This window comes from Schistocerca americana, chromosome 2 (genome assembly GCF_021461395.2).
Source record: "Schistocerca americana isolate TAMUIC-IGC-003095 chromosome 2, iqSchAmer2.1, whole genome shotgun sequence".
NCBI classification, from domain to species: domain Eukaryota; kingdom Metazoa; phylum Arthropoda; class Insecta; order Orthoptera; family Acrididae; genus Schistocerca; species Schistocerca americana.
Genome location: NC_060120.1, coordinates 756155327 through 756181470, shown reverse-complemented (window position 1 = coordinate 756181470; position 26144 = coordinate 756155327). Strand labels below are relative to the sequence as shown.

Sequence of the window (26144 nt, the reverse complement as noted above, 5' to 3'; positions counted from 1 at the left end):
GACGTCGTTTATGGAAAAAAGGCCACGCACAATGGATGAACTTCGAGAATCCATCGTACATCCATGTGCAGATATCCAGTCAGTAGTTCGTGCTGCAGTTCGGCTGCATCGTTTGTGTGTGGATGTTAATGGTGGCCATGTCGAACACCTACAGTGATATCCTTAAGTTGGACTTTAAGCTACACTTTCACCAAAAATGAGACAACTGCGTTAATTAGTTTGCAAATTATTGACTTTTGAACAGTGAATACAATTTTTTGGACCCCTCTGTATATTACAATTACAATTAAAAGTATCAAGTTATGGCGTCAAAAGAATAAAAAAAAATAGAAAAACTGGAGACTGTTTATAGTTCTCCAAAGTGACCACCTTGCTTTTTTTGAGGGTCGACTGAGCTTAAAGTTGAAAAAGTAGTGAAAGTATGTAGATAAGGTTCTCTCACACCCTCTTCGCTAACCTATGCAGTCGAATGGAGAGCGACACTCTGCGCGAACCGTGGCAAGGCGCCTTAAACGACGCGGCTACCCCGCGCGGCTACTGTTGGCCAGTTGAGGAGCTACTTGATTGAGAAGTAGCGGCACCGGACGCGAAACCTAACAACGGCCGCGAGAACGGATTTCTGACCACATACCCCGCCGTATCCGCATCCGGTGACGCTTATGAAGATGACACGGCGGTCGGCCGGTGCCGTTGGGTCTTCACGTTCTACTCAGACGGTGTTCATTTGTTTGTTCGTGAGGTAGAAGCAATACAAGTTAAAAAATAAAATGTGATGAAATATTGAAGGAAGGCGAGAGTATATATTACAATTACAATGAAAAGTATGAAGCTATAGCGTCAAAACAATAAAAAAATTAGATAAACTGCAGACTGTTTACAGTTCTCCAAAGTGACCATCTTGCTTTTTTGAGGGTCGACTAAGCTTAAACTTGAAAAAGCAGTGAAAGTATGTAGATAAGGTTCTCTCACACCATCTTCGCTAACCTACGCAGTCGAACAGAGAGCGACACTGCAATGCGTTTGGTAAGCCGGCAGAAGACCTCGCTGGGCTTCTGTAGACAAAAGCCCGCTCTCTCGGCAGAATTTTTCGCGGCGCTGGGTGGGGTGTTTTCTCTTCACGGGCCAGAGCCCCGCAGAGGCGGCAAATGAAGCCGCCGCGATGTTTCCCCTGGGTGGCGCGGCACCTCCACACTAAGCCAGCCACGCGAGGCGGCGCCGTTATAAGCGGACCGAGACGACGTGGCGCCGAGCCGCGCCGCACGCAACGCCCGCCGCCGCTATATGAGAAGCCCGCGTCCGCCTCTGGGATCACTCGTCCTCCAGACAGCACCATGGAGCACACGGTGAGTCGCGCCGCGCTCCAATTCCAGATCCTCCGCTTCTCATATTATTTTACAACACCGCCCACGTTTTCTGCAGTTTTCGTACGGACTTTTCATTCACAAAATTTTTCTTTTCATCTTCATTCAAGACATTCCTTTTACTTTTCAGTGATTTCATTCTGTTCATCCACCTTTTCCTATCTTGTGCTATTTCTTTCATCTCTACAACTACTGTACCCAAAATCCTTTATAACTTGTTTAGCACGTTTTCATTCTACCTGTAATCCCACTGTCTATCCTACTTTGGCCATTCGGAGTAATTACACTAATCCTCTCATATTTAGCTTCAAAAGTTCTACAGCCTACATTCTTTTCAATATTTATTGTGTATTTTAGTTTGTTTGTGCTCCATTGGAAGAATCCTAAGGAAATGCAATCCGAAAACAATGGAAGTAGGTTACCGTACGCTTGTTCGCCCACTGCTTGAATACTGCTCACCAGTGTGGGATCCGTACCAGATAGGGTTGATAGAAGAGATAGAGAAGATCCAACGGAGAGCAGCGCGCATCGTTACAGGATCATTTAGTAATAGCGAAAGCGTTGCGGAGATGATAGATAAACTCCAGTGGAAGACCCTGCAGGAGAGACGCTCAGTAGCTCGGTACGGGGTTTTGTTGAAGTTTTGAGAACATACCATCTCCGAGGAGTCAAGCAGTATATTGCTCCCTCCTACGTATATCTCGCGAAGAGACCATTAGGATAAAATCAGAGAGATTAGAGCCCACACAAGGCACACCGATAATCCTCCTTTCCACGAACAGTACGAGACTGGAATAGAAGGGAGAACCGATAGAGGTACTCAAAGTACCCTCCGCCACACACCGTCAAGTGGCTTGCGGAGTATGGATGTAGATGTAGATGTACTGTCTCCCTTCGGCCATCATGTGTAGACTTGTTAATCTTTTATATGTCTAACTTCACAATTACTAAACCAGATATCCTCTACGATATGCTTTGCACATATTGTAATTATTAGGTGCATTTTCAATTTGATTGTTTTTTCTCTTTCCAAATTCTGAGAAGATACTTTTATTTAATTGTACTGTCTGCATTGGTTCCATTCTCTCCGCCATCTTTCCCTGTCTTGCGCTAATATTTTCATCCCTAACTTCATGGCTCTAAGCACTATGGGACTTAACATCGGAGGTCACCAGTCCCCTAGACCTAGAACTACTTAAACCTAATTAACCTAAGGACATGACACACATCCATGCCCGAGGCAGGATTCGAACCTACGACCGTAGCAGCAGCGCCGTTCCGGGCTGACGCGCCTAGAACCGCTCGGTCACAGCGGCCGGCCCTAGCTTCGTCTTCAGCTTTAGAGCTGAATCCTCAGTGGTATTTTTAGCATTTTTTAAATTCTTTGGTACCCCTACTATCTATACTCCTTCGTCTACCCTGTGTAATCTTGGTAGTCTTTTCGAGTCTAATTTCATAACTACTAGATGTAAATTCCCTACGGAATCAATTTTGCCCATATCAGCTTTTGTGTGCCTCTGCTATCCTCTTTGCTTCCACCATTGTGTGTAACATTGCTAATATTTTCATGCGTAACTTCATAGCTACACCACATAACATCAGCTACAATCTACCTTGCAAGTTTAATCTTTGTGTGCCCCTACTATCTCCTGTACGTCAGCCATCGCATGTAATCGTCTCAGTGTTTTATGTCTAATTTCGCAACTACAACACCAGCCATCTCTACAATCTGTTATGAACACTTCAATCTTTGTGTGTCCCTACTTGCTATCCATCCGTTTTATCAGTCTACGTCTTCCTTATATCCAGACAGAAGTTGTTCTCAAGGTCAGCTACAAAAATTAGCATTGGTTTCTTTACCCCTTGCACTTTCATTTCTCTTCGGAATTTTTATGATTCTTCTACAATTAAGCATTTAAATATCAGTAGATTTTAATGTGTGGTTGTCGAGTTATGCGTATGACTCGCTATAGTCTATTACTGTTCCGTAAGTAAATTATTGTTTCTGTTTACCTTATATGTTTATATATCATTTTCGCGATTATACTAACGTATGAATACTCAGTAGTTATTTTAGTACAACCATTCTTGAAGTAAGTTTCAACACTTGGGATATCATCACTTTGTGTCAGGAGAAAAATAACCTACCAAAGTTGTTTCAATCCAAGATACTGAAGGTGATATTGGAAAAGCTGAGTCCTATCACTCGGTTCACTTGGCTGCCTGCCTCTTCGTTACATTGATACCATTTCGGAACACTCAACACAAATACGACTTCCGTTCAAAGAAGATGCTACATTTTTTTATTCCACTGCGACATTTGTTTACTTTGTTCAAAACGTTATTCTGAGAACAACACTGTTCTCTAGGTAGCTGAGCTTTAGCGTAGTGTTGTGAAGCAAAGTGAAAGCTGTTATCTGGCATTTTGGTCTATCAACTGAAGTGACTCAAAGCTGCCAGAGCATAAGGACGTTCCTTAAGTATCACAGAGGACGTTAAGATGCTAGAAAACCCAACCAGTCTTATCAGAGCTACTATTAGACACAAGTTACAGCATCAATGAGCAGTGTCGGACAGATGGTGGCCCTGGTTATTTGACGATTCGATCGTCCACTTCCGACTGCACACAGAGACCTACTGGAGTCGAACTCCCCCGTCGACAATAGAAAGCTCTTAACAGCATTCGAACATCACACAGAGTTTGCCAGGACCTATAGTCAAAATGGGTCCAAAGCTCATGTCCTCAGAGTCATTTGCATAGTCACGATCTCTCAGATATACAAAAACTATTCACATAATGTGACTATGTTCTTTTCTGCCAAACAATGGGCTACATTGTGGGTGGATGCAACATCAGAACGTACCCATGTCGGCATGAACTGAAGGATGCTGCAGTATACTGGCAGGAATATTGAGGTAGTAGCATTTAATGATTATGCTTGCCGTCCATCTTCTTTAATCGGCTATTAACTTTTCTAGTGTAAATTTAATGTTCATTTTATTGTTCTTTTAATATTTAATTTATTTCTCATTCTAATGTTCTTTTTGTTGTTGATTTTAATGTTTTTCAGCCGTTTATTTTACTTTTCACTTTATTGTTCTTTTAATATTCTCTGCTGATTTAAATGCCCAGCTTACCATGTATGTCCAAGTGTTTATGCCAGACCATAAGGAAATAAATATGGCTTACGGATCGAATGTCCTTAGTTCCTATCGAACTCCGCTGGCCGAAAATCAACGATGAACACCGGTAAGTTGTCGTTTTGTCGGTGGATCTCTCAGCTGAAACCACACGTTTTAGAAGCGAACAAATTGGCATCTATCTCCTACGAGGGTTAATTCAAAAGTTCTGCACACAGTAAGACAGAACTGAAGAAAACTAATTGACTAAATACCTTAACAGAGCTTCAATATAATCTCAGTTCTTGCTTATGACGGCTTCCGAACGTTTTGGGAACTTCTGTATTCCGGATAGACCACGTTCAGCATTGAGCTGTCTAAGTGCTTGGGTCACCTCACTGGAAGCTGTATCAAAACGTTCTCCACGGAGTTGTTCCTTCTTGGGAAACCAATATAAGTTTGATGGACTGACAACAGAACCGTATGGTCGGTGGGGAAGTGTTTCCCAGCCATATTTGTCGAACTTTTCTCTCACTGGTAGGGCAATATGCGGTCTTGCGCTATCGTGCCAAATATGGACACCTGCTACAAGCATGTCTGTCCATCTTCTACGATTTTCAGGTGTGAAACATTTTAGAGAAACAGCTTGTTACAGGTTTTCCCTAGGATACTCTATTTGTAGCTATGAGTCAGCTCGCGTCATACATAAAGATCATTATCAGTTCCACCTTTGATCTTTCTTTTTTCGGGCGTGGAAAGTCGGAACTTTTCCATCGTGACGTCTGAGACGTCTGTTATGGCTGAAAATCTCGTATGAAGGTCCCATCAAGTGCAGCAATCGCTTATGTTCCTTCTGTTCGACAACGTTGAAGCAATTCTTCTGTGATTCTTTTGCGACCTGCTTTCTGCCCTTCACTCAGATCATGCGCAACCCATCTGGCAGCAACTTTTCTCGACTTTAACTTTTCAGATATGTTTCTGCAAAATAAAGTCACGGGCATTGTGGCCTCATACGCAATTTCCTCACATGCTTTTCGTCGATTCTCTCTCAAAAGGTCATTAACAATAACCGGAAAGATGTAGTCAGTTGCAGTTGACGGTCTTCCACTTCTTGGGTTGTCCTCAGTGCTTACCCGAACTTCAAGGAAATGAGTAGACCACCGTGATACAGAGCTACGATCCACAACAATATTTCTATACACTTCTCTCAAAGTGTTGTAAATTTCCGCTGAGTTCTTTCAGCGTACAGATTAGACTTAGATATAGGCCGCTGGTCACCATGTGTAATACGACATGATTCGATTTTGGGTTTCATTTTAAAGCTGAATTACTCACGACGCAGACATACACTTACACGACCGTCACGCCTTAAGTCTCGCTGACAACTGAAGAAAATTTCAACTTTATTACGCCACCGTAATGGCCGCGCATGCGCAGTGTGCAGGACTTTTGAATTGACTCTCGTGTTACCAGCTGGACACTTGTCTGCGCTATACTGTCATCCTACCGCAGTTCCCAAAACAGTATCATAGTGTGAAAAGAACGGCAGCGCCAGCACTTATAGGCTTGTTTGATTAGCGTGAGAAATTTTTTCGGACAAGGATACTCAAATATCCTTCAGTCCGCTGCAGATTTCTCCCAAGCTGAAGGGAACGACAGATATATCAACTTTTGATAGTGTAAGAAGCAGAGTATGATACCCACTTTTTTCGCAGGGTGTAGATGTAACTGCAGAAATAAAGTGGCATCTTCGTCGTAGCACAGTCTACATGTATAAAAATGAGCTAATCATTGGCTTCAAAGCTATCTGAAATGCCACGAATGTGCGGGCGCAACATCCGTCATCAATACACGATGAGGCCGAAAAACCTAATGCGCAAAAGTAGTGTCCTGTTTTCTCCCAGGGTAGTTGGATTCCATTGGAACCTCTGTGTACAGAGACAGTAATGCAATTAAAACAGGAAGTAAGTCAGCAGTCAGATGCGATCAAATCTGTACTTCATTGCAGATCTATATTTCAGCTACAGTATAGCTACCCGTTTCATCAGTGCGTATGAAGTGTTCTTTGTAAACTGGACAGGGTTATAAATGCACATGTTACTACAGGAACTTACCATATAAGTAAAATCAATTTGAAGTAAGCTATGTACCTTCACAAGTGCGTATTATAGCTGAAATCTAGATCTGCAATAAAGTGTAGATTCAATCGCGGGCGATTTCTAATTTCTTTCCTGGATCAGTTTTGGCGGGTAGTGTTAGCTGTTGTCTTATGTGTTAATGCACTTGGCAGATGATGGAATTATCTCTAACTAAGTTTTATCTCTTAAAACTTTTTACAATAATCACCAGTTATATCTTGAAGAACTATCAGTCTTGAACAGAGACATCTACCAGATTATGATGTATAGAAGTGTGCGCTACAGGTAAAAATGTAGCTGTCTTACACTGGAAAGTTATATGAAAGCCTATAAATAACAATGTACAAGTATATGATGTGGAATCCTTCGATTTACTGGCACACCACTATGCAATTTATCTACGAAAGATATTGCTTATAAAACACTTTTGCTTCCAAAACTGGAATATTGCTCATGTGCGTGGGTTCTATAGCAGGTCGACTTGATAACGTTGAACGTATATTGCATGTGAAATAACGTAACAAGAAAGATAAGATACGAGACGTAAAATGTACACAAAGAAAGACGTTGTGTTCGTCGGAAACTGGTTTAGAAAATTCAGATATCGTGGTTTCGAAGCGAACATTAGGAATTTCCTTCAATTTCCTATGAATCCGTCAATCGGATACTCTGAAAGACAAACACTGGTACACTCATACAGGAACGTATGGGCTGTCATTCACTCCACGATCCATATGGAAATAAAACGGAAAAGAAATGTGATACAAAAAACGGTAAAGAATCCGCTTGATAGTGGTTCGTAACGCGGAAAAGTAAATTTTGTTGTAGAGATCAGTAAACCTCTTTCCAGATTTACCTTCTAGGTATTTAGATGCCCTGTGATAGGTTGTACTTCTCATCACGTGTGTTTCTTACACTTCCCTCTGCATCATAGACATGCAAAATTATTATCGGAGGCTCATTTTATTTCCTCCTGTGTTTTTTCTCAATTGTTGTTGCCTGTCTATCCACTTTTAGTTTTAAGAGTTAACACAAATCTCTTGTTATTACTACGTTATTTGATGTAATCCAATGACTGTTCCATTTTTCAAAGGACAACCGCAAGTAGCACCCTATCCCATATAGCAGCCATCGCCATAACACCTTGAAAATCTTTCAGAGAGCATTTAAGGTGACGAGGCAGCGAGAACACGGAAAAATTTTGGATCTAGGTAATTAAGTCTGTCATCACTATATCAACTATACTCAAATGGGAGGAGTTAATCTTTGGTACGCTTACAAGCTGTACTCCAGATAAAGTTCGCGATTTATGCTTCATTTCGTTTCTCTAAGCACCCCCTTTACTTTCTGTTTACAGTTTTGGAGATTTACTGTTCCATTCCTGTATCCATTACATTAGTGATGATAATATTAGATATTACCATTTCAGTTTGCTGCTTAGAGTTAGTCCTCGCTCTAGCACCATGTCCAATATGAGGTGGTAGTGGTTAAGGGAAAACGTTCATCAAATTGACTGAAAACGACAATTTTCAATTTATTTTATATTTGTTGGTAAAACTCATGGACATAACATTCACAAAGTTTAAATAATTAAATCGCGCCTCAAATGCCAGAAAAATAATTAAACGTGTGACGCGAGCTTGCTGCCACGCACACTTTTTTGAGCAACTCTTCAATACCAGATCGGTGAGCAACGATTCCGTGGATTGTTTTCAAGCGAACTTGTACGAGATACACCTAGAAGGCCGTCATATATACTATTTTACTTTACAGATCATCAGCGACTCCGTTTCGTCTGTCAGAATCAATAATAAACCAGCTGCTTTGTTTACGAAAAAGCAATTCTTGTTTTGCCTTGTGCCACTGACGAAGATTTACACATAAGTGAGTCTCTTTCATCATTCGGTAATTACAGAACATGTACTCGACATGACAAATGCAGCTTGGGCTGGTGTAGATATCTGCAGACTCAGAAGGATAACAAACACTACTTTAACAAGAAGATGCTTTCACATTCCATCCTGGATGCGGTCAAACCCACATACAGGTTCTTGATTCACTCATATGCGGACGAAGCCCTAAAACCAGATTGTCATCAGCTAAAATTATCAGAATTGCAACTTATGATGCAATTCTTATATTTTATGACGGGAAAGTAGGGAGTATGAGGATAATAGCGATAATGGGCTTTATGACAGGAGATTTCACTCAAGACATCTTGAGTAAAATAGAGTTATAGCGCCCCTCTGCAGTAAAAAAATAGTTGAAGACCTGGTAAAGCAAAGAAGGTAGAAGAGAAGCCCTGAAGGGAAGGACGGCCCTGAGTTAAAACCTGGGGCCTTCTGAGAGGTTGAACGTTAAATTGTATTTCCTGAAAATCATGTTTTTTTGAAGTTTATGTGCCTTTTTCTCAGAGTCTATGAAGTCAAGAATTTTGAAATTTTGTACGCTTCTTTCTATAAACCCAAAAAAATATGGCCCAAGAGTAATTCTTGAAATTCTGAGTGTAAGCTGAGATATGGTGCCACCTGCTTTGAAATTTGCATGAGCTTTGTATTTGCTGTTGTTGTTGTGGTCCTCAGTCCAGAGACAGGTTTGATGCAGCTCTCCATTCTACTGTATCCTGTGCTAGCTTCTTCATGTCACAGTACCTGCTGCAACATCCTTCTGAATCTGCTTAGTGTATTCATTTCTTGGTCTCCCTCTACGATTTTTACCCTCCAAGCTGCCGTCCAATACTAAATTGGTGATCCGTTGATGCCTCAGGACATGTCCTACCAGCCGATCTCTTCTTCTAGTCAAGTTGTGCCACAAATTTCTGTTCTCCCCAATTCTGTTCAGTACCTCCTCATTAGTTATGTGACCTACCCATCTAATCTTCAGCATTCTTCTGTAGCACCACATTTCGAAAGCTTCTATTCTTTTCTTGTCCAAACTATTAATCGTCCATGTTTCACTTCCATACATGGCTACACTCCATATAAATACTTTCAGAAACGACTTCCTGACACTTAAATCTATCCATCTAATCTTCAGCATTCTTCTGTAGCACCACATTTCGAAAGCTTCTATTCTTTTCTTGTCCAAACTATTAATCATCCATGTTTCACTTCCATACATGGCTACACTCCATATAAATACTTTCAGAAACGACTTCCTGACACTTAAATCTATACTCGATGTTAATTATAATTGAAAATTAATAAATTTCTCTTATGCCACATATTCAAAAATACTCAAAGAAGCTTACTATAGACAAAGAGATTACACGAATTTTTTTTAAGTCTCTTCAATAGTTTCTTAGAAAGAGGTAAATGTGTTATATATTCAAAATAAAATTTTTGAATTGTATGAAAAAATTTAAATACATATAAGCCAGTGAACTTACGAATAAATGTGTTAATTCACGTAAAGTATGGTATAAAATTTCGTTGTCGTACCCTCAGATTTGTGGATTTGGGATATCTTTTAAATAGAGTGTGTTTCGCATGACGTACCCCCCCCCCCCCCCCCCCCCCTGCCCACCTAATTGAGTAGTACTGTTTTCGTCGCACGCCCTTACACTCCAACGTTCACTGAAGGACATAATAAACTCTCTTCAGCTTCACAATGTTCGCTGGTGTTAATAAAATTAATTATTAGGGATGACTTTCTGGGAACTGCTATGAAATTTAAAAACAGTGGTCTCTTTGTGGTGCGTGCTTTGTACCGCACAGTAACAGACGTGGCCGAACGAGCATCACAGAAAGCGGCGAAACGGGGACGTTTCCATCTCTGCCTCTCTATTGTCTCGCCGGCAGGCAATTAATTACGGCGGCGGTTATTTGTTTAATTGCGTTCCGGCCGCGCCGTCCACGCGCGCTGACCGTGGAGAGAGATACAGGGACGCGCTGCAAAATCTCTGCTCTGTCGGCCAAGGACGGAGATCCGCCCTCTCCCGTGCTGCGCAGTTTCCCGTGACAAGTTACTGCTGGAAAGTTGCGCTGTTGTACAAGGCAGCTTCACACTGGACCAGTAAAACAATTCTGTAATGTATGGTTTCGGACGTCTCCTAAAAGTTAGTGCGTGTGTTTCCGGTATCCAAAACCACATTTCACTGAGAGGCAGGGAGATAATCTATTGCTATTGGGTGCAGTAATCAGAGCACCTGATGATGGTAACGTGGTCGATTGCCGAAATATTGTGTCCTACCACTCATACCAGGCTGTTCACCCGACATTTATTTCGTCAGGACACTAACACATACTAGATGAAGAAATTCAAGTGTAATACAACATACTAAACGCATGTTTGTAAGGTTCTACAAACCGAAATCACAGTATTCTCACTGTCAGCTCAAGCTCATTGATTACGACTTAGTTGGTAACAAGGGCAATTTGACGCTTCACAGACCCTGTTGTTCCACATTAACAGCACTTAAACTGACCGTCGCAACTTCAATACAATGTTCAGTGTTGGCGGTCACAAAGCAAAATGGATGATGATTGGCAACAGAGGGCTCTGGTAGACAGACGGAAACCAGACCGCCCCACTCGGTACCCATCGATAGATAGATTTGACTGCGGCTATGGACTGTGTACTTCCCATTTTAATGGACTGCGCTGGCTGCTCTTTTAAATGACGCTGTTAGGTTTAGTTTCTAAATAACCGTAACTTGACTAAACTACTAATCCAACGTGAATGAAGCTTGTCCGGAACTATTTCCTCAAATGTCAAATCTTAAATCTCAGATGAATGAGGCGCTATGCTTCTCTGACAGTCAAATTTCTCTCTAGTATCTGCTGCGTATTTTTATTTAAATAATGTAGAGTTTTGTGTAAATTACTAGAAAGTAAAAGTAAATTTGTAGCTCAATGTGTTGGTTGTGATGAGCGAGAGTGAGTGTTTCATCTACCGTACCCCATTCGGAAGCATCTATGTTGAAATACTCTTAAACAGCTCTAGGTAAATAATCCTTCGTAAACGAGACCAGAGATTTTCTTCATTAACTTCCCGGTTGAATCAGTGCTCTAGATTAGATAACCTATTTGTCGGGACTTTACATCCTTCCTTCCTTCCCTCCAGTCTCGATTTCTTTGGGCATGACGAAAACAAATATTAAACAGATGACAGAGAGTTAACACAATTTCAGAATACAGTTCCAGGGAAAGAAATAAGCTGTAACTACGAACGTGGTTCAAATCTACAAACTGGGCTTGTCAATCTGTTACAGACTAAGAAATATCAGCACCGAGCAATGTCACATAACGCATATGTCGCGCAAGGGATGCAGATCGTTACAACCTGTTGCTCCTGCGAGGTATATAGCAACACCCAATGGGGCAGTATTACTTAAATGCTTCTTTGTGCTACAACTGGCTGCCGCCGCCGAGCACTAGTAACTTTAGGGAAAACACAGGCTGAACATCCCAAAAGTAACACAAGAGCAGTGGAATTGACGTAAATCAGATGATGCTGAGTGAATTACATCAGGAAATACGATACTAAAAGTTATGGAGAGCTTTGCTATTTTGGCAGATAAATAACTTATGATAGCCGAAGTAGAGGGGATTTAAAATGCAGGCTCAGTAGGAATAAAAGCATTTCTGACAAAGGGAAATCTGCTGATATCATAGTTGCTTCTCATTAAATCCTTTAGGCTCACCTAAAAATGCAATTTGGTAGTAACTAAACTCGCCGTGGTTGCGCTAAGGACATTGATACAGTGCATTCCTGAATAAGGTCTGCATATTGGCACTTCTTGTTCCTGGTATTGTTACTTTTGTTTGAAAAAGAGATGTATTATTACGACAAGATATGGATATACAAAGAAATAACGCTTGGTATTGCTTGAGCTAGACTTTCTTTACTTCACACTACAAATACATCGTAGATTACCTAGTTGGCGTTCCGGATTTTTTCAATGAATTTTGGTTAGTGAACCAGCCGTGTATGACTATCACTAAGTTCGATCCCACAAATGTATTACATCAACAGACTGTTTCATACGGTCTGTTACATGATAACAGAGACTGTAGTGGGAACTTATTAGCAAACATTTTAATGCAAGAAAATACTCCCAGAAGCATCATTTCACATTTATAACTAATATTGGGTATGTACTGGAAATGGAAATGAGCGTTTGGCGTCATTGGCCGGGAGGCCCCTCGCGGGGCAGGTCCGGCCGCCATAGCGCAGGTCTTATTACATTCGGCGCCACATTGGGCGACCCGCACGCCGGATGGGGATGAAATGATGATGAACACAGCACAACACCCAGTCCCTGAGCGGAGAAAATCTCCGACCCACCCGGGAATCGAACCCGGGCCCAGAGGACGGCAATCCGTCACGCTGACCACTCAGCTACTGGGGCGGACGGGTATGTACTAATCATTCACAATGTTATTGAACCTGGGGTGAAGGCGCTTTGTTCGGCTTATAGCGAGTTTATATCGTTACAGTTTACGAGGATACACTGAAAGTCTTGATAGTATATGCGCATCTGCCTCTAAATCATTCACAATGCGATGTGTACCCTTTGTTACCAAAGTGCCTGTTCACTGTAACACCATCTCTTGTTTCTGAGGACGACGGTTCAATCCCACGTCTGGCCATTCTGATTTAGGTTTTCTGTGATTTCCCTAAATCGCTCCAGGCAAATGCCGGAATGGTACCTTTGAAAGGGCACGGCGGACTTGCTTCCCCCCCCCCCCCCCCCCAATCCATAAACAACTCAACCCGCTTATTTCCGATAAAGGCTAAGAGAGGCCAAGTGCAATCATATCAAGGTAGTGTAGTGTGTGTAGTGCAGTGCCTCGATGTGCTTATTTTCTGTGCAGCGTGTTGGTAACGTGCAGCTGTTGACCTCGCTGATGGTTGTGCTGGCTGCAGTGCACGCTGCCACTGCCGGCATTGGCGATCAAGCTCTGCTGGGTAACCAGGCCTATGGCGGTAGCGGCGACTACGGGAGAGACGTTTTCAAGCCCATCCACCAGCAGGTGGCCGTGTTACACAACTTAGGAGCCGGGCCCAAGGTAAACAGCGCGCACAGCCTCCATTCAGTTCATGATTTTATCACTGTAAGTAATGTTAGAGTAAAGGTAATTGACGAAGACGACAGGTAAGTACATTTGATACGATACCTTCTACTGGGCTCAAAATATCGAAGTTGTCAAATCCAGCTAAACAAATATTCAGAATCTTTTCTGTTTACCTAAGCATGTTCCATCTCCATATTTTTCATTGGTTTGCTGACGTCCTGTAATTATACTAGAGACAGAAAAGGAATTTGAAGAGCATTTGTTCGGACTGGACACTGTCCTGAAAGTAGAATATAAGATAAATATTAATAAAAGCAAAACAAGAGTAACGAAACGTAGTCAAAAAAAATCAGGCAATGCTGAGCGAATTAGATCAGGAAATGAGACACTAAAAGTGCTAGATGACTTTTGCTTTTTGGGCAGTAAAAGAACTGATGATGTCCAAAGTAGAGAGGATACAAAATGTTAACTTGGAAACATCGAATATAAACCGAAGGGTTAGGAAGTCTTTTCGAAATGCATTTGTGTGGAGTATAGCCTTGTACGGATATGAAACGTGGACAGTAAGTAGTTCAGATGAGAAGAGAACTGCCGCGCGGGGTAGCCGCGCTCTCCGAGGCGTCTTGTCACGGTCAGCGCGGCTCTCCCCGACGGAGGTTCGAGTCCTCCCTCGGGCACGGGTGTGTGCGTATTCCTTAGCGGAAGTCAATTTAAGTTAGATTACATAGTGTGTAAGCTTAGGGACCGATGACCTCAGCAGTTTGGTACCATAAGACCTTACCACAGATTTCCAAATCTGAGAAGAGAACTGAAGTTTTTGAAATGTGGTGCTACAGAACAATGTTCAAGATTAGATTGGAAGATCGTGCCAAGGTATTCAACGTTACTTGGGATAAAAGAAATTTGTGGCATAACTTGACAAAAAGAGGGGATCGGGTGGTAGGAGACATTCTGAGATACCGATGAATCGTCAGTTTATTATTTGAGTGATGCGTGGGGAGTAAAATTTTCAGAGGGAGACCATGAGACGAATGCAGTAAGCAGGTTTAAATGGATGTCGTTTGCAATAGTTATTTTGAGATATAGAAGTCAGCACAGTGTAGAATAGCGTGGTGAGCCACATAAAACGAGTCTTCGAAATGAAGATGACAACAACAACAAGAAAGTAAACGTATTACGCCATGTCTCTGGAGTCGTGAGCAGAAAAACTAACTGTTGACTTCTGTCTCTGGTTCTTCACCCGGCGTTTAATAATTTTTCTGACGTTTCTCCAGCATGAGTGGCTGACATTGTCAAATCTTCACCCTCTTTGCTGCTGGTGCAGGGTCAAGCTTTGACAATGTCAACTACTCGTGCAGGCAAAAGGTCAGCAAATCATCAAACAAACTCGGCCGAAGAACCCGAGACAGTAGCCAACAATCAGTTTATCAACAAGTCGCCACGAAAACCTTAACACTTTTGTGTCGTGATCGGGGTTTTACTACTTGGTGTGTAATAAGGCTGGGACGGTTGGGTGGGTTGGGGGGGTGGGGGGGGTGGGGGGGGGGGGGAGGGGCTATCAGCGACTCGCTGTACCTGTTACAACTGTCCGCAGGGGCTTGCAAAACAATAACCTAAAATCTCTAAACTTAACCCAACTTAGGGTTTGTGGAATCAAATTCATATCGCGTTCCTCTACCACAAATCCTTCATCTGCTATTGGGATCATTACAGAAATTACTCCTGAGGATAAATATTTTAGATATTACATAAATAACACGAGACATGATATCACTTCAATGTGGACCCTCACACTACAGAGATGTGTACGAGATATCATATTGGTGTTCAGGGTTTCACAAGGAATGGAACTTTTATTTTTGGCTGCAAAATCCATGAGTTATGATGCAATCGGTTACTATGCCAGATTTTAATCGTTATTGACTGTTACTAAGTAACTACAAAAATAAAACTTTACGGGAGTAGCTATTCATGTCTGAGCTACATTCACTACGTTGACCCACTATATGGCCGCATCGGTAATGACCATGGATGCTAGGGCTTCTCCATAATGGCTCTATTTGTGCAGATGCCTGTTACTAGAATCTTAACTAAAGCTAAAGAGTTTCAGTACTTCTTGTGAAGATGTTTGTCTGTACGTATCTCTTGCACGGTAGATTCCTCGGAAGATTGCTACATATTCTTATATTTGTTCTAGAAAATAGATATTTATTCTCTTACTTACTAACGATGTAATTACAATCTATTATCTATACATATCTCTACTCCAGCTTGTTGTAACAAACATACAGTGAGTCACCAATTTAATGTGAGTCATCAAACTGAACAATGGTTTTTTCATTCATAAAGTTAATGGTTACAGCTGCATAATAGTTCATCATTATTAAGTTTTCATTAGAATTTCTGCCACATGGAACATAGCTACAAAAGTCACATTAAATAACCTAGTAGTATCCATATACATTATAAAAATGGATGTATGTATGTGTGATTATGTGTAAGTTCATCATCTGCTCCTAAATAATAACCGATTTCAACCAGACTTCGTATATATTGTCAGGCAACATTCGCTGTGTGGGTAAGAACTGTCTGCGTATCATAGTTCGACAGATACGTAGTCATAAACACTGAGATGCATGGAAAACCGCCGCATCATGTATGACCTTAAAATTTATTACTTCTTTGCTTAAAACACTTTTCATCGTAGCTGCTGGAAATGTTACTAAAAATATTGCTTATAATTGAGTACTGAGTTGAAAAGAACCATTACAGAGAATTTATGTTTTACGAACTATGTTTCTTAGTTTGGTTAATGTACTTATACTTTGTACATATGCGTATTTCTTTATACGAATGTTACATAATTTCGAAGGTGTTTTCATAAATAGGTAGAAGTGAATTTTTTCCCATATTACACTATAAAAGCAATTCATTTCTTCGTTTTCGTTTCTAATAGGAAATGGGTAAAATGAATACCCGGGAAATGCGAGGCTTGTCAGCTATTTTCTCTACATAAGAAGAAGAACCTGATGTCATTAGAATACATTGTTGTTGTTGTTGTTGTCTTCAGTCCTGAGACTGGTTTGATGCAGCTCTCCATGCTACTCTATCCTGTGCAAGCTTCTTCATCTCCCAGTACTTACTGCAACCTACATCCTTCTGAATCTGCTTAGTGTATTCATTTCTTGGTCTCCCTCTACGATTTTACCCTCCACGCTGCCCTCCAATGCTAAATTTGTGTTCCCCTCATGCCTCAGAACATGTCCTACCAACCGATCCCTTCAAGTTGTGCCACAAGCTCCTCTTCTCCCCAATTCTATTCATTATCTCCTAATTAGTTATGTGATGTATCCATGTAATCTTCAGCATTCTTCTGTAGCACTACATTTCGAATGCTTCTATTCTCTTCTTGTCCAAACTATTAATCGTCCATGTTTCACTTCCATACATGGCTACACTCCATACAAATACTTTCAGAAACGACAACCTTACACTTAAATCTATACTCGATGTTAACAAATTTTCTTCTTCAGAAACGCTTTCCTTGCCATTGCCAGTCTACATTTTATATCCTCTCTACTTCGACCATCATCAGTTATTTTGCTCCCCAAATTGCAAAACTCCTTTACTACTTTAAGTGTCTCATTTCCTAATTTAATTCCCTCAGCATCACCCGACCTATTTCGACTACATTCCATTATCCTCGTTTTGTTTTTGTTGATGTTCATCTTATATCCTCCTTTCAAGACAATGTCAATTCCGTTCAACTGCTCCTCCAAGTCCTTTGCTGTCCCTGACAGAATTACAATGCCATCGGCGAACCTCAAAGTTTTTATTTATTCTCCTTGGATTTTAATACCTACTGCAAAATTTTCTTTTGTTTCCTTTACTGCTTGCTCAATATACAGATTGAATAACATAGGGGACAGGCTACAATCCTGTCTCACTCCCTTCCCAACCGCTGCTTCCCTTTCATGCCCCTCGATTCTTATAACTGCCATCTGGTTTCTGTACAAATTGTAAACAGCCTTTCGCTCCCTGTATTATACCCCTGCCATCTTTAGAATTTGAAAGAGAGTATTCCAGTCAACATTGTCAAAAGCGTTCTCTAAGCCTCCTAATGTTAGAAACGTGGGTTTTCCTTTCCTTAATCTTTCTTCTAAGATAAGTCGTAGGGTCAGTATTGCCTCACGTGTTCCAACATTTCTACGGAATCCAAACTGATCTCCCCCGTGGTCGGCTTCTACCAGTTTTTCCATTCGTCTGAAAGAATTTGCTTTAGTATTTTGCAGCTGTGACTTATTAAACTGATAGTTCGGTAATTTTCATATCTGGCAAACACCTGCTTACTTTGGGATTGGAATTATTATATTCTTCTTGAAGTCTGAGGGAATTTCGACTGTCTCATACATCTTGCTCACCAGATGGTCGAGTTTTGTCAGGACTGGCTCTCCCAAGGCCGTCAGTAGTTCTAATGGAATATTTTCTGCTCCCGGGGCCTTGTTTCGACTGAGGTCTTTCAGTGCTCTGTCAAACTCTAAACACAGTATCGTATCTCCCATTTCATCTTCATCTACCTCCTCTTCCATTTCCATAATATTGTCCTCAAGAACATCGCGCCTGTATTGACCCTCTATAAACTCCGTCCACCTTTCTGCTTTCCCTTCTTTGCTTAGCACTGGGTTTCCATCTGAGCTCTTACTATTCATACAAGTTGTTCTCTTTTCTCTAAAGGTCTCTTTAATTTTCCTGTAGGCAGTATCTATCTTACCCCTCGTGAGATAAGCCTCTACATTCTTACATTTGTCCTCTAGCCATCCCTGCTTAGCCATTTGGCACTTCCTGTCGATCTCATTTTTGAGACGTTTGTATTCCTTGTTGCCTCCTTCACTTACTGCATTTTTGTATCTTTTCCTTTCATCAATTAAATACAGTATCTCTTCTGTTACCCAAGGATTTCTACTAGCCCTCGTCTTTTTACCTACTTGATCCTCTGCTGCCTTCACTATTTCATTACTCAAAGCTACCCATTCTTCTTCTACTGTGTTTATTTCCCCCATTCTTGTCAATTGTTCCCTTATGCTCATCCTGAAACTTTGTACAACCTCTGGTTCTTTCAGTTTATTGGGTCCCATCTTAAATTCCCACCTTTTTGCAGTTTCTTTAATTTTAATCTACAGTTCATAACCAATAGATTGTGGTCAGTGTCCACATCTGCCCCTGGAAATGTCTTACAATTTAAAACCTGATTCCTAAAACTCTATCTTACCATTATATAATCTATCTGATACCTTCTACTATCTCCAGGATTCTTCCATGTACACAAACTTCTTTTATGACTCTTGAACCATGTGTTAGCTATGATTAAGTTACGCTCTGTGCAAAATTCTACCAGATGGCTACCTCTTTCATTTCTCTCCCTCAATCCGTATTCACCCACTATGTTTCCTTCTCTCCCTTTTCCTACTCTCGAATTCCAGTCACCCATGACTACTAAATTTTCGTCTCCCTTCACTACCTGAATAATTTCTTTTATCTCGTCATACATTTATTCAATTTCTTCATCGTCTGCAGAGCTAGTTGGCATATAAACTTGTACTACAGTAGTAGGCATGGACTTCGTGTCCATCTTGGGCACAATAATGCTTTCACTATGCTGTTTGTAGTAGCTTACCCGCACTCCTATTTTTTTATTCATTATTAAACCTACTCCTGCATGGCGCCTACTTGATTTTGTATTTATAACCCTGTATTCACCTGCTCAGTAGTCCTGTTCCTCCTGCCACCGAACTTCACTAATTCCTGCTATATCTAACTTTAACCCATCCATTTCCCTTTTTACATTTTCTAACCCACCTGCCCGATTAAGGGATCTGACAATCCACGCCCCGATCCATTGAACGCCAGTTTTCTTTCTTCTGATAACGACGTCCTCCTGACTAGTCCCCGCCCGGAGATCCGAATGGGGGACTATTTTACCTCCGGAATATTTTACCCAAGAGGACGCCATCATCATTTTACCATACAGTAAAGCTGCATGCCCTCGGGAAAAATTACAGCTGTAGTTTCCCCTTGCTTTCAGCCGTTCGCAGTACCAGCACAGCAAGGCTGTTTTGGTTAGTGCTACAAGGCCAGCTCAGTCAATCATCCAGACTTTTGCCCCTGCAACTACTAAAAAGGCTGCTGCCCCTCTTCAGGAACCACAGGTTTGTCTGGCCTCTCAACAGATACCCCTCCGTTTTGGTTGCACCTACGGTACGGCCATCTGTATTGCTGAGGCACGCAAGCCTCCCCACCACCGGCAAGGTCCATGGTTCATGGGGGATGTCATCAGAATACATTATTCAGTATATTAATGGTGTTTAACGAAGTATTAAGCATGAGAACCTTACTGTATTCTAAATTACAATTTGTCTGTTGTCCTTTACCCTTTTACAACGTATTAAATATCACTCATGAATAGTCTTAGCGCGCCTTATGACCGTTCTGAATGAACCGTAGCACTAGATTATATGCCCTAACGTACAAGTACGACTGAAAAACTTGGTCCGGCGTTGCTTGGGAAGCCATACCTGTGCAGGCGTGTCGGTTAGAATAAACTAAAAGCGGTAAACTAAAAGGGTACGTGAAAAGTCTGGAGAAAATGCGTGCGGCCATTTAGCAATTGGTGTGTCCATAGTGGCTGTCATACTCAATCAGATTTTTTCAAATACTGTTGCTCGACATCAGTAGTGCAACTGGCTACTGCAGTCTGAGGGCGACAGAGAGACGGATTCTCTTTTCTCTAATTGGTTACATTTATCAGGGTATTTCAGCCCGCAGAGAAATCTATGTTGTAGCTCTGCAACTCGTAATCAGTTGCATTAAAAGTCTCTACATCGTTTGAAAACAGTAGCTGGACTGCGACTGGGCGTGATTTTCAATCAAACCTGAACATTAACAACAAACTGCAAACTTTTTATTGACGGTTATTTTATGCATTAGATTACAAAAACACATTATGCCAATTCATCTGAGACATTATTGCGGAGAGTCTTAACGATAAAATAGTTAATCATTCGCTTTAGGAATTTCGAGGGCCTCTTTGCACGGTTGACTAAAACCGACACATCACCTCCCACAGCTTGCTCAACAAGATGATGCGTCAAACAGCCTGCCTGCGAGATTATTGTTTTCCACGTAATGAGGGACGCAACGCTTGCGTCATGTGTGAAACGCTGTGTATTATGTGGCCGGAAAATAATTTACCCATAAAGATTTTCGAAAACAATACATTGTGATCTTAACTTCCTTTCTTAGCAAAAGTGTTGATATGGAGTTAAAAATTTGAATATCTCTAAAAACACGACGCTGGAACGCCATATTTACTTTGAGTACTGGGAGACGGCTGTAAAGTCGGTGACTGAAACGGAGTACAAACTAGAACAGTGCAGGTACGTGGCCAATCTACATGCTCTTCACTCGACTGTAGTTCGTGAGAACGTCGCATAGCTCGGTGGAAGTTGCCGAAGACGGCGGATATTACCTCGCCTAATAATTGTGTGGCTCAATGCCCGGGGGCATGTCTTCCAATTGGACGCCGTTTCAGCCAGTTGCGTGTCCGTAATTTCACACCAGTTATCGAACTGGGGAAAGGGGACCAGCAGTTCAAGGTCGAATCCGAAACGCTGGTGGTTGTTGGGGAGAGGTGAAGCCCATATTAAAAGTAGAATGAACGTTTCCGTGATCCCGTGATGTTTCGGTTTCCGGACACGCATCTTACCACCAGCCCACCATGCCCGACACGTCCTCTAAAGACGCAGCTCTTTCTCGGGCTCTATAGCCAAGCAGATTTCACATGACTGTACCAGCTTGCGCATTGGTTGGTGCTTCCTTCTAAAACAACTATCGCTGTGTGGTAATGTAGATAGCTGTCACGTTTCCCTTTCCTGGTATCTCGAACTCTGCCAGTGCTCCTTCGCAACAATGAGTGAATGAACTGTAGGCAAAGTGAAGACCCCAGTGCGGATAGCGAATGTTGGACAACGAGTGAGAATCATGTGGTTCCGCTGTAGTGTGGTACAAAACGCATACTGAACGTGAACAGCCTGGTTCGACCGCAAGTGCTACTTGAAAGTAGAGCACCATACGTGGCTAATATTGTACATACGTCAGAAGTGCTTCGTTGGACAAGATTCGTAACTTGAGCTGAGATGCATTGTGAGCTTGCACTATGCTGATTGGTTCTTCTATAGAAAGTTGCGTATTGCACATTTAATGTGTTTGCAGGTCATCCAAGGAAGGTACACATGTTCATCTTCCTGGTTAGTAGGAGAGTGATAACCAGATTCACACACAGGTTTCCATAAACTTGACCAGCAGCCATTACGCACATGAAACTCATTAGAAATTATGGCCAGTTCCCAAGCTACTGCGTAAGACGATTGTGGACCTTGTACTTGAAGCTGAGATGCAATTTAGGGTACAGACAACCAGCTTTTCCTCCCAAACAGCGGAGTGCAGACTTCCATTCGATAGTATACCGAAAGATACAACCGGCGGAATGGAATGCGCAGAGCTGTGTTTTGGTGACGACAGCAGTATCCTGGCACCAGTGATGGTGCTCGGCAGGGAATACTGAGCCTGCTGATACCACAAGTCTGCTTTGACTGTTGAAGTCACCAAAGTGATGAGCACAGACCACTCAGGAAAAAACCAATGTGTGGAAATACGGTCAGTATCAAGAATTACCCTCATGGAATTACATTCGATGGAAGCGTTCAGGCGGATTAAAAGTAGATGATGGACCAAAACTGAAACCAGAACCTTTTCCTTTCATGGTCAAATGCATTAGAAACTTCTCAAATCGGACTTAGCATCTGAGGCCATCACTCCCAGAAACTTCTCAGCGTACCCTATATGCCTGGTGGAGTTTCATTCTGGAACATTCGATGCACGCCGTGACGTTTCACCCTAACCTATTCCTCATGGTAGCTTCATAGTACGTTACAATAAAATATGGTATACAGATTGACTGGCTTGGACAATTCTAGACTTTATTGTCGCTTACCAGCCAAATCTAGACCTCGGGCTATGCTACATGTTATATTCTACAAAATACTATGAAAGAAATTAAATATTATGCCCAGTAGCACATTAAAACAGATCAACTATAGTACGCGTCATTTACGACGGCGACCGAGTTTAGGTTCGTTCTGCGCATCTGACGTCACAAGACACAGTCAGCAAATAAACAGAGAGCGACGCTGCCAGAGCTCGACTGCAGTGCAGAGCACGGACGAATGTCTTCAGTTTTAGGGACGTTCAGTCATAAATAAAGTAACTGAAGAAAAACCAATGTGTTGATAGACTTCATTTATAGAAAGTTTGGAAAAGCATTCTTTATACCGATTGATTTATATTCTATTAATTAATTAAACCAAACAAGCAAAGAGCTTCCTAATTCAGGCGATAGCAAGGAAAGGTGTTTGTTTTATTCTCACGAACCGTTTTTTCGCAATGAAGAACAGTGGTAATTGTTTATTTCCTATTGTACTTCGACGAAACGTGAGTAATTCATAGTCGTACCAACAGTGTTTGTCGGTATTTTGCGTGATGTTTTAGAGTCCTCCAGGACGTCTATTGAACGATGAGCTCCGACAGCGTAATGGATAAGGTGTATGGCTGCTAAGTTGAAGGTTGTGAGTTCAAGCATTGTTTGGTGCTCACTATTTTCTTTATTTAAAAACAATATCGAAGTGTCTTACTTCATGAATTTTATTCGTTTGAATGTAATTTTCTGAAATTTCTAGTGCTTTGTCTCTTCATTATAATCATAAGTTTCCGGTTTTTCTAATTTTGTCCTCTAATATTTCTTTTCACAGCAATTAAAAACAATGAAAAGGCACACATACAATACTCATGTTATCTGTCTTGTTTGTATATCTTCTCTTCCGCAGTCACTGTTTTACTATTCATGTTGAGATATATTCTTTTGCGACAGTATTAAAAGTATTATTTAGAGCAGAATTTCGGCTCGTACGTTGCCGAGCTACTTGATTGTCTGACGCAATTCTTTGCTTCGCTGCTTTGGCAACATCACCATATTCAGTGTTCTCGTCGACTAATCTATGTTTTGGCAAGTATCTGCTGTCCGTTGTGACAAACACAAATTGTTTGCGCCATGCGCCTCACTGACAATATATTTTAGTTTCTATGTTTCATTACGTCCACAATTCAGTTTTGTGTACTTCGCCAACTTTGTTTTAATCATAACTTTTTAGAAAAAAGCAAAATTACTCTGGTATAAATAAAACTTTTACTACAGTCGCGAAAGACGGAATATTTCTCTACATTACATACGACACCTATTTGGTACTTAAATGAGATATTGTTATACAGTAAATTTTATATGAAATTAAGGTATCTTGTCCACATTTAGTTCTCAACATTATGGCAACTAAAATCGACGATAAGGAAAGTATACGCTATGGAATTTTACCTTTGCAAACTCTTCAGAATTTCGTGCAATGGTTTACTACATTTAATGCTGCACAATAACTGCGTTGAACATCGAAACAAAATTAAGTTATATATGGGGGGAAGGTATCAGTCAAGAAGATGTGTAAAAATCTAATTTTGGGCCAAATAGTTTTTGTGAAATCGAATGATAAGTGTGTCAAAGCAGTCGGAACACCACGTGTGTGCACAGGCGAGCAGTGTAGTGATGAGAAAATCGCGCACAGCGCGGAATGCGGGGAGAACGCCTCTGTAGCAGCGAAAGAGTTCATGCGGCCGTGGTGGCTTTACTTCATCAACTGCGCGCTCCCCCCTAAACGTACGTTTGCGAACTTACTACACTATGGCGCTGCTTCTCTCTGCAACTGGCAACGCAGGAGTCTCCCCCGTCTGGGTGGGGATGCGCCAGCCGCTAAGATAAAAGAATTGAATTACAGTGGCGAGCGCGCGTCGTGAGTCGGACTTCGATACCACGTCCAGTAGAACACATGCTCGCAACAGCCACAACCCATGTTCGAGTCCTCGTACTGCGGAATGAAAGTTCATACCGAAAATAAAAGTTTACATTGCTTTCTTCAGTTTCTGTTTGTGCACGTACAACGTTACAAGCAACAACATCATTACTCCGCCGCTCAGCATCGACGTCGGCAAACGACAGGTTAAATCCAGCGACATTGCAGAGCGATATCACTTAGATGAGCAACTAATAGAGCATGGTAGTCAGTGACATATAGAAAGGTCTCTGGCCTTAGTTTTCTCTAGCGTAACAATGCAATGAGTTCCATCGTTTCATCATGCGGGCGACGATGTGCCTCGAGGAGTTAGGAGTGTGAGTGGCAGCTAGGCTGTAGCGACACGCAGCCAGTGGGGTGCTGTGCGGCTCACCGAGACGTTCGCTGCAGCTTTGCTTCTGTTTGCAGGTGCAAGTGGTGCGCGTACCGGTGCCGCAAGAGGTTCCGGTTCCGGTGGCGGAGCTGGTGGGCGTGCCCGTTCCTCACCCGTACCCGGTCTACGTTCAGGACGTCCAGCGCGTCGAAGTTCCCGTCACGAGAACAATACACGTCCCAGTTGAAAAGCCGTACCCAGTGGAAGTAGAGAAAAAGGTGCCTTACCCTATAGAGAAGCCGTACCACGTCGAGGTAGAGAAGCCCATTGAGGTGCCGGTGCCGAAGCCCTACGCCGTCAAGGTGCCCGTCTACAAACACGTGTACCACATCATCAGGCAGAAGAAGACTGACGACTAGCGATAGGAAAGTGTTCGTAGCGCTGTCAACAGTTAATGTTACTCAGTATTTATTTCTATAATGTGAGTAATATATGCACTGACATCTGTTTTGTTATGTAGTAATCTTATTATTTTTTTGTTTTGTTGTTGTTTATTGCAGATTCATCCAAGTTACTGTCATTTGTGTTCTGTTATGTTGTATAATTCGTTAAATAAAATGATTTACAAGACAGACTCTCACACTGGAATCATCCTGCAATGAACGTAAGTGAAGAAATTTACTTATGCCCTGCAGTTAGTTTCGTCCTGAAGGTTTTGCTGCCAGTAAACAGTTACCGACATTTTTATGATTTGTACCGGAACAGGCTGCGTGGGGGCTTAATTAAATTGCAATAATTTTAGTAGCTGAGTGTCCGGTTACGAAGTCTCGTAACCGGTTGGCCCTGAGTAGTATTAGTACGCAATATGAATGCATAAAATAACAATAAAGAATGAAAGGAAATTTCCGTTAACACAATTGATTAATTAAGTCCCCTGCAACTATAAAAGCACGAAACAACAAAGCACAAGTGTAACTGTTCTGTGTGTGGAAGTGTGATTCAACGTACAAGTATCTGGCACGGTTCTTCCTCAATACGACAAGCTATTTTAAACACCATTTACAATGAACTAATTGAAAAACCAGAAATACTTTAGTTGCACATAGAAACCAGAATTACAAGTCTAATACATGAACACGAGCCAGATGCTTTGTTGACTGAACCTGTGACCAGAGGCATTGTCA

General features: G+C 41.7%; 1 protein-coding gene across 1 annotated transcript; it reads left to right on the top strand.

Moving 5' to 3' along the window:
• The first annotated feature begins 1145 nt into the window (after nt 1–1145).
• On the top strand, nt 1146–25558 carry LOC124594402 (MAGE-like protein 2). The gene is made up of 3 exons (XM_047132772.1): nt 1146–1343; nt 13438–13632; nt 25056–25558. The coding sequence occupies exons 1-3, from the start codon at nt 1146–1148 to the stop codon at nt 25377–25379; spliced, it is 717 nt and encodes a 238-aa protein (XP_046988728.1). The 3' UTR covers nt 25380–25558.
• Nucleotides 25559–26144: the final 586 nt, after the last annotated feature.

Coding starts and splice junctions, on each gene's coding strand:
- LOC124594402 (XM_047132772.1), top strand. CDS start 1,146: ATGAAGCCGCCGCGATGTTTCCCCTGGGTGGCGCGGCACCTCCACACT. Junction 1,344..13,437: donor ACAGCACCATGGAGCACACG/GTGAGTCGCGCC, acceptor TTTTCTGTGCAG/CGTGTTGGTAACGTGCAGCT. Junction 13,633..25,055: donor ACTTAGGAGCCGGGCCCAAG/GTAAACAGCGCG, acceptor TTCTGTTTGCAG/GTGCAAGTGGTGCGCGTACC.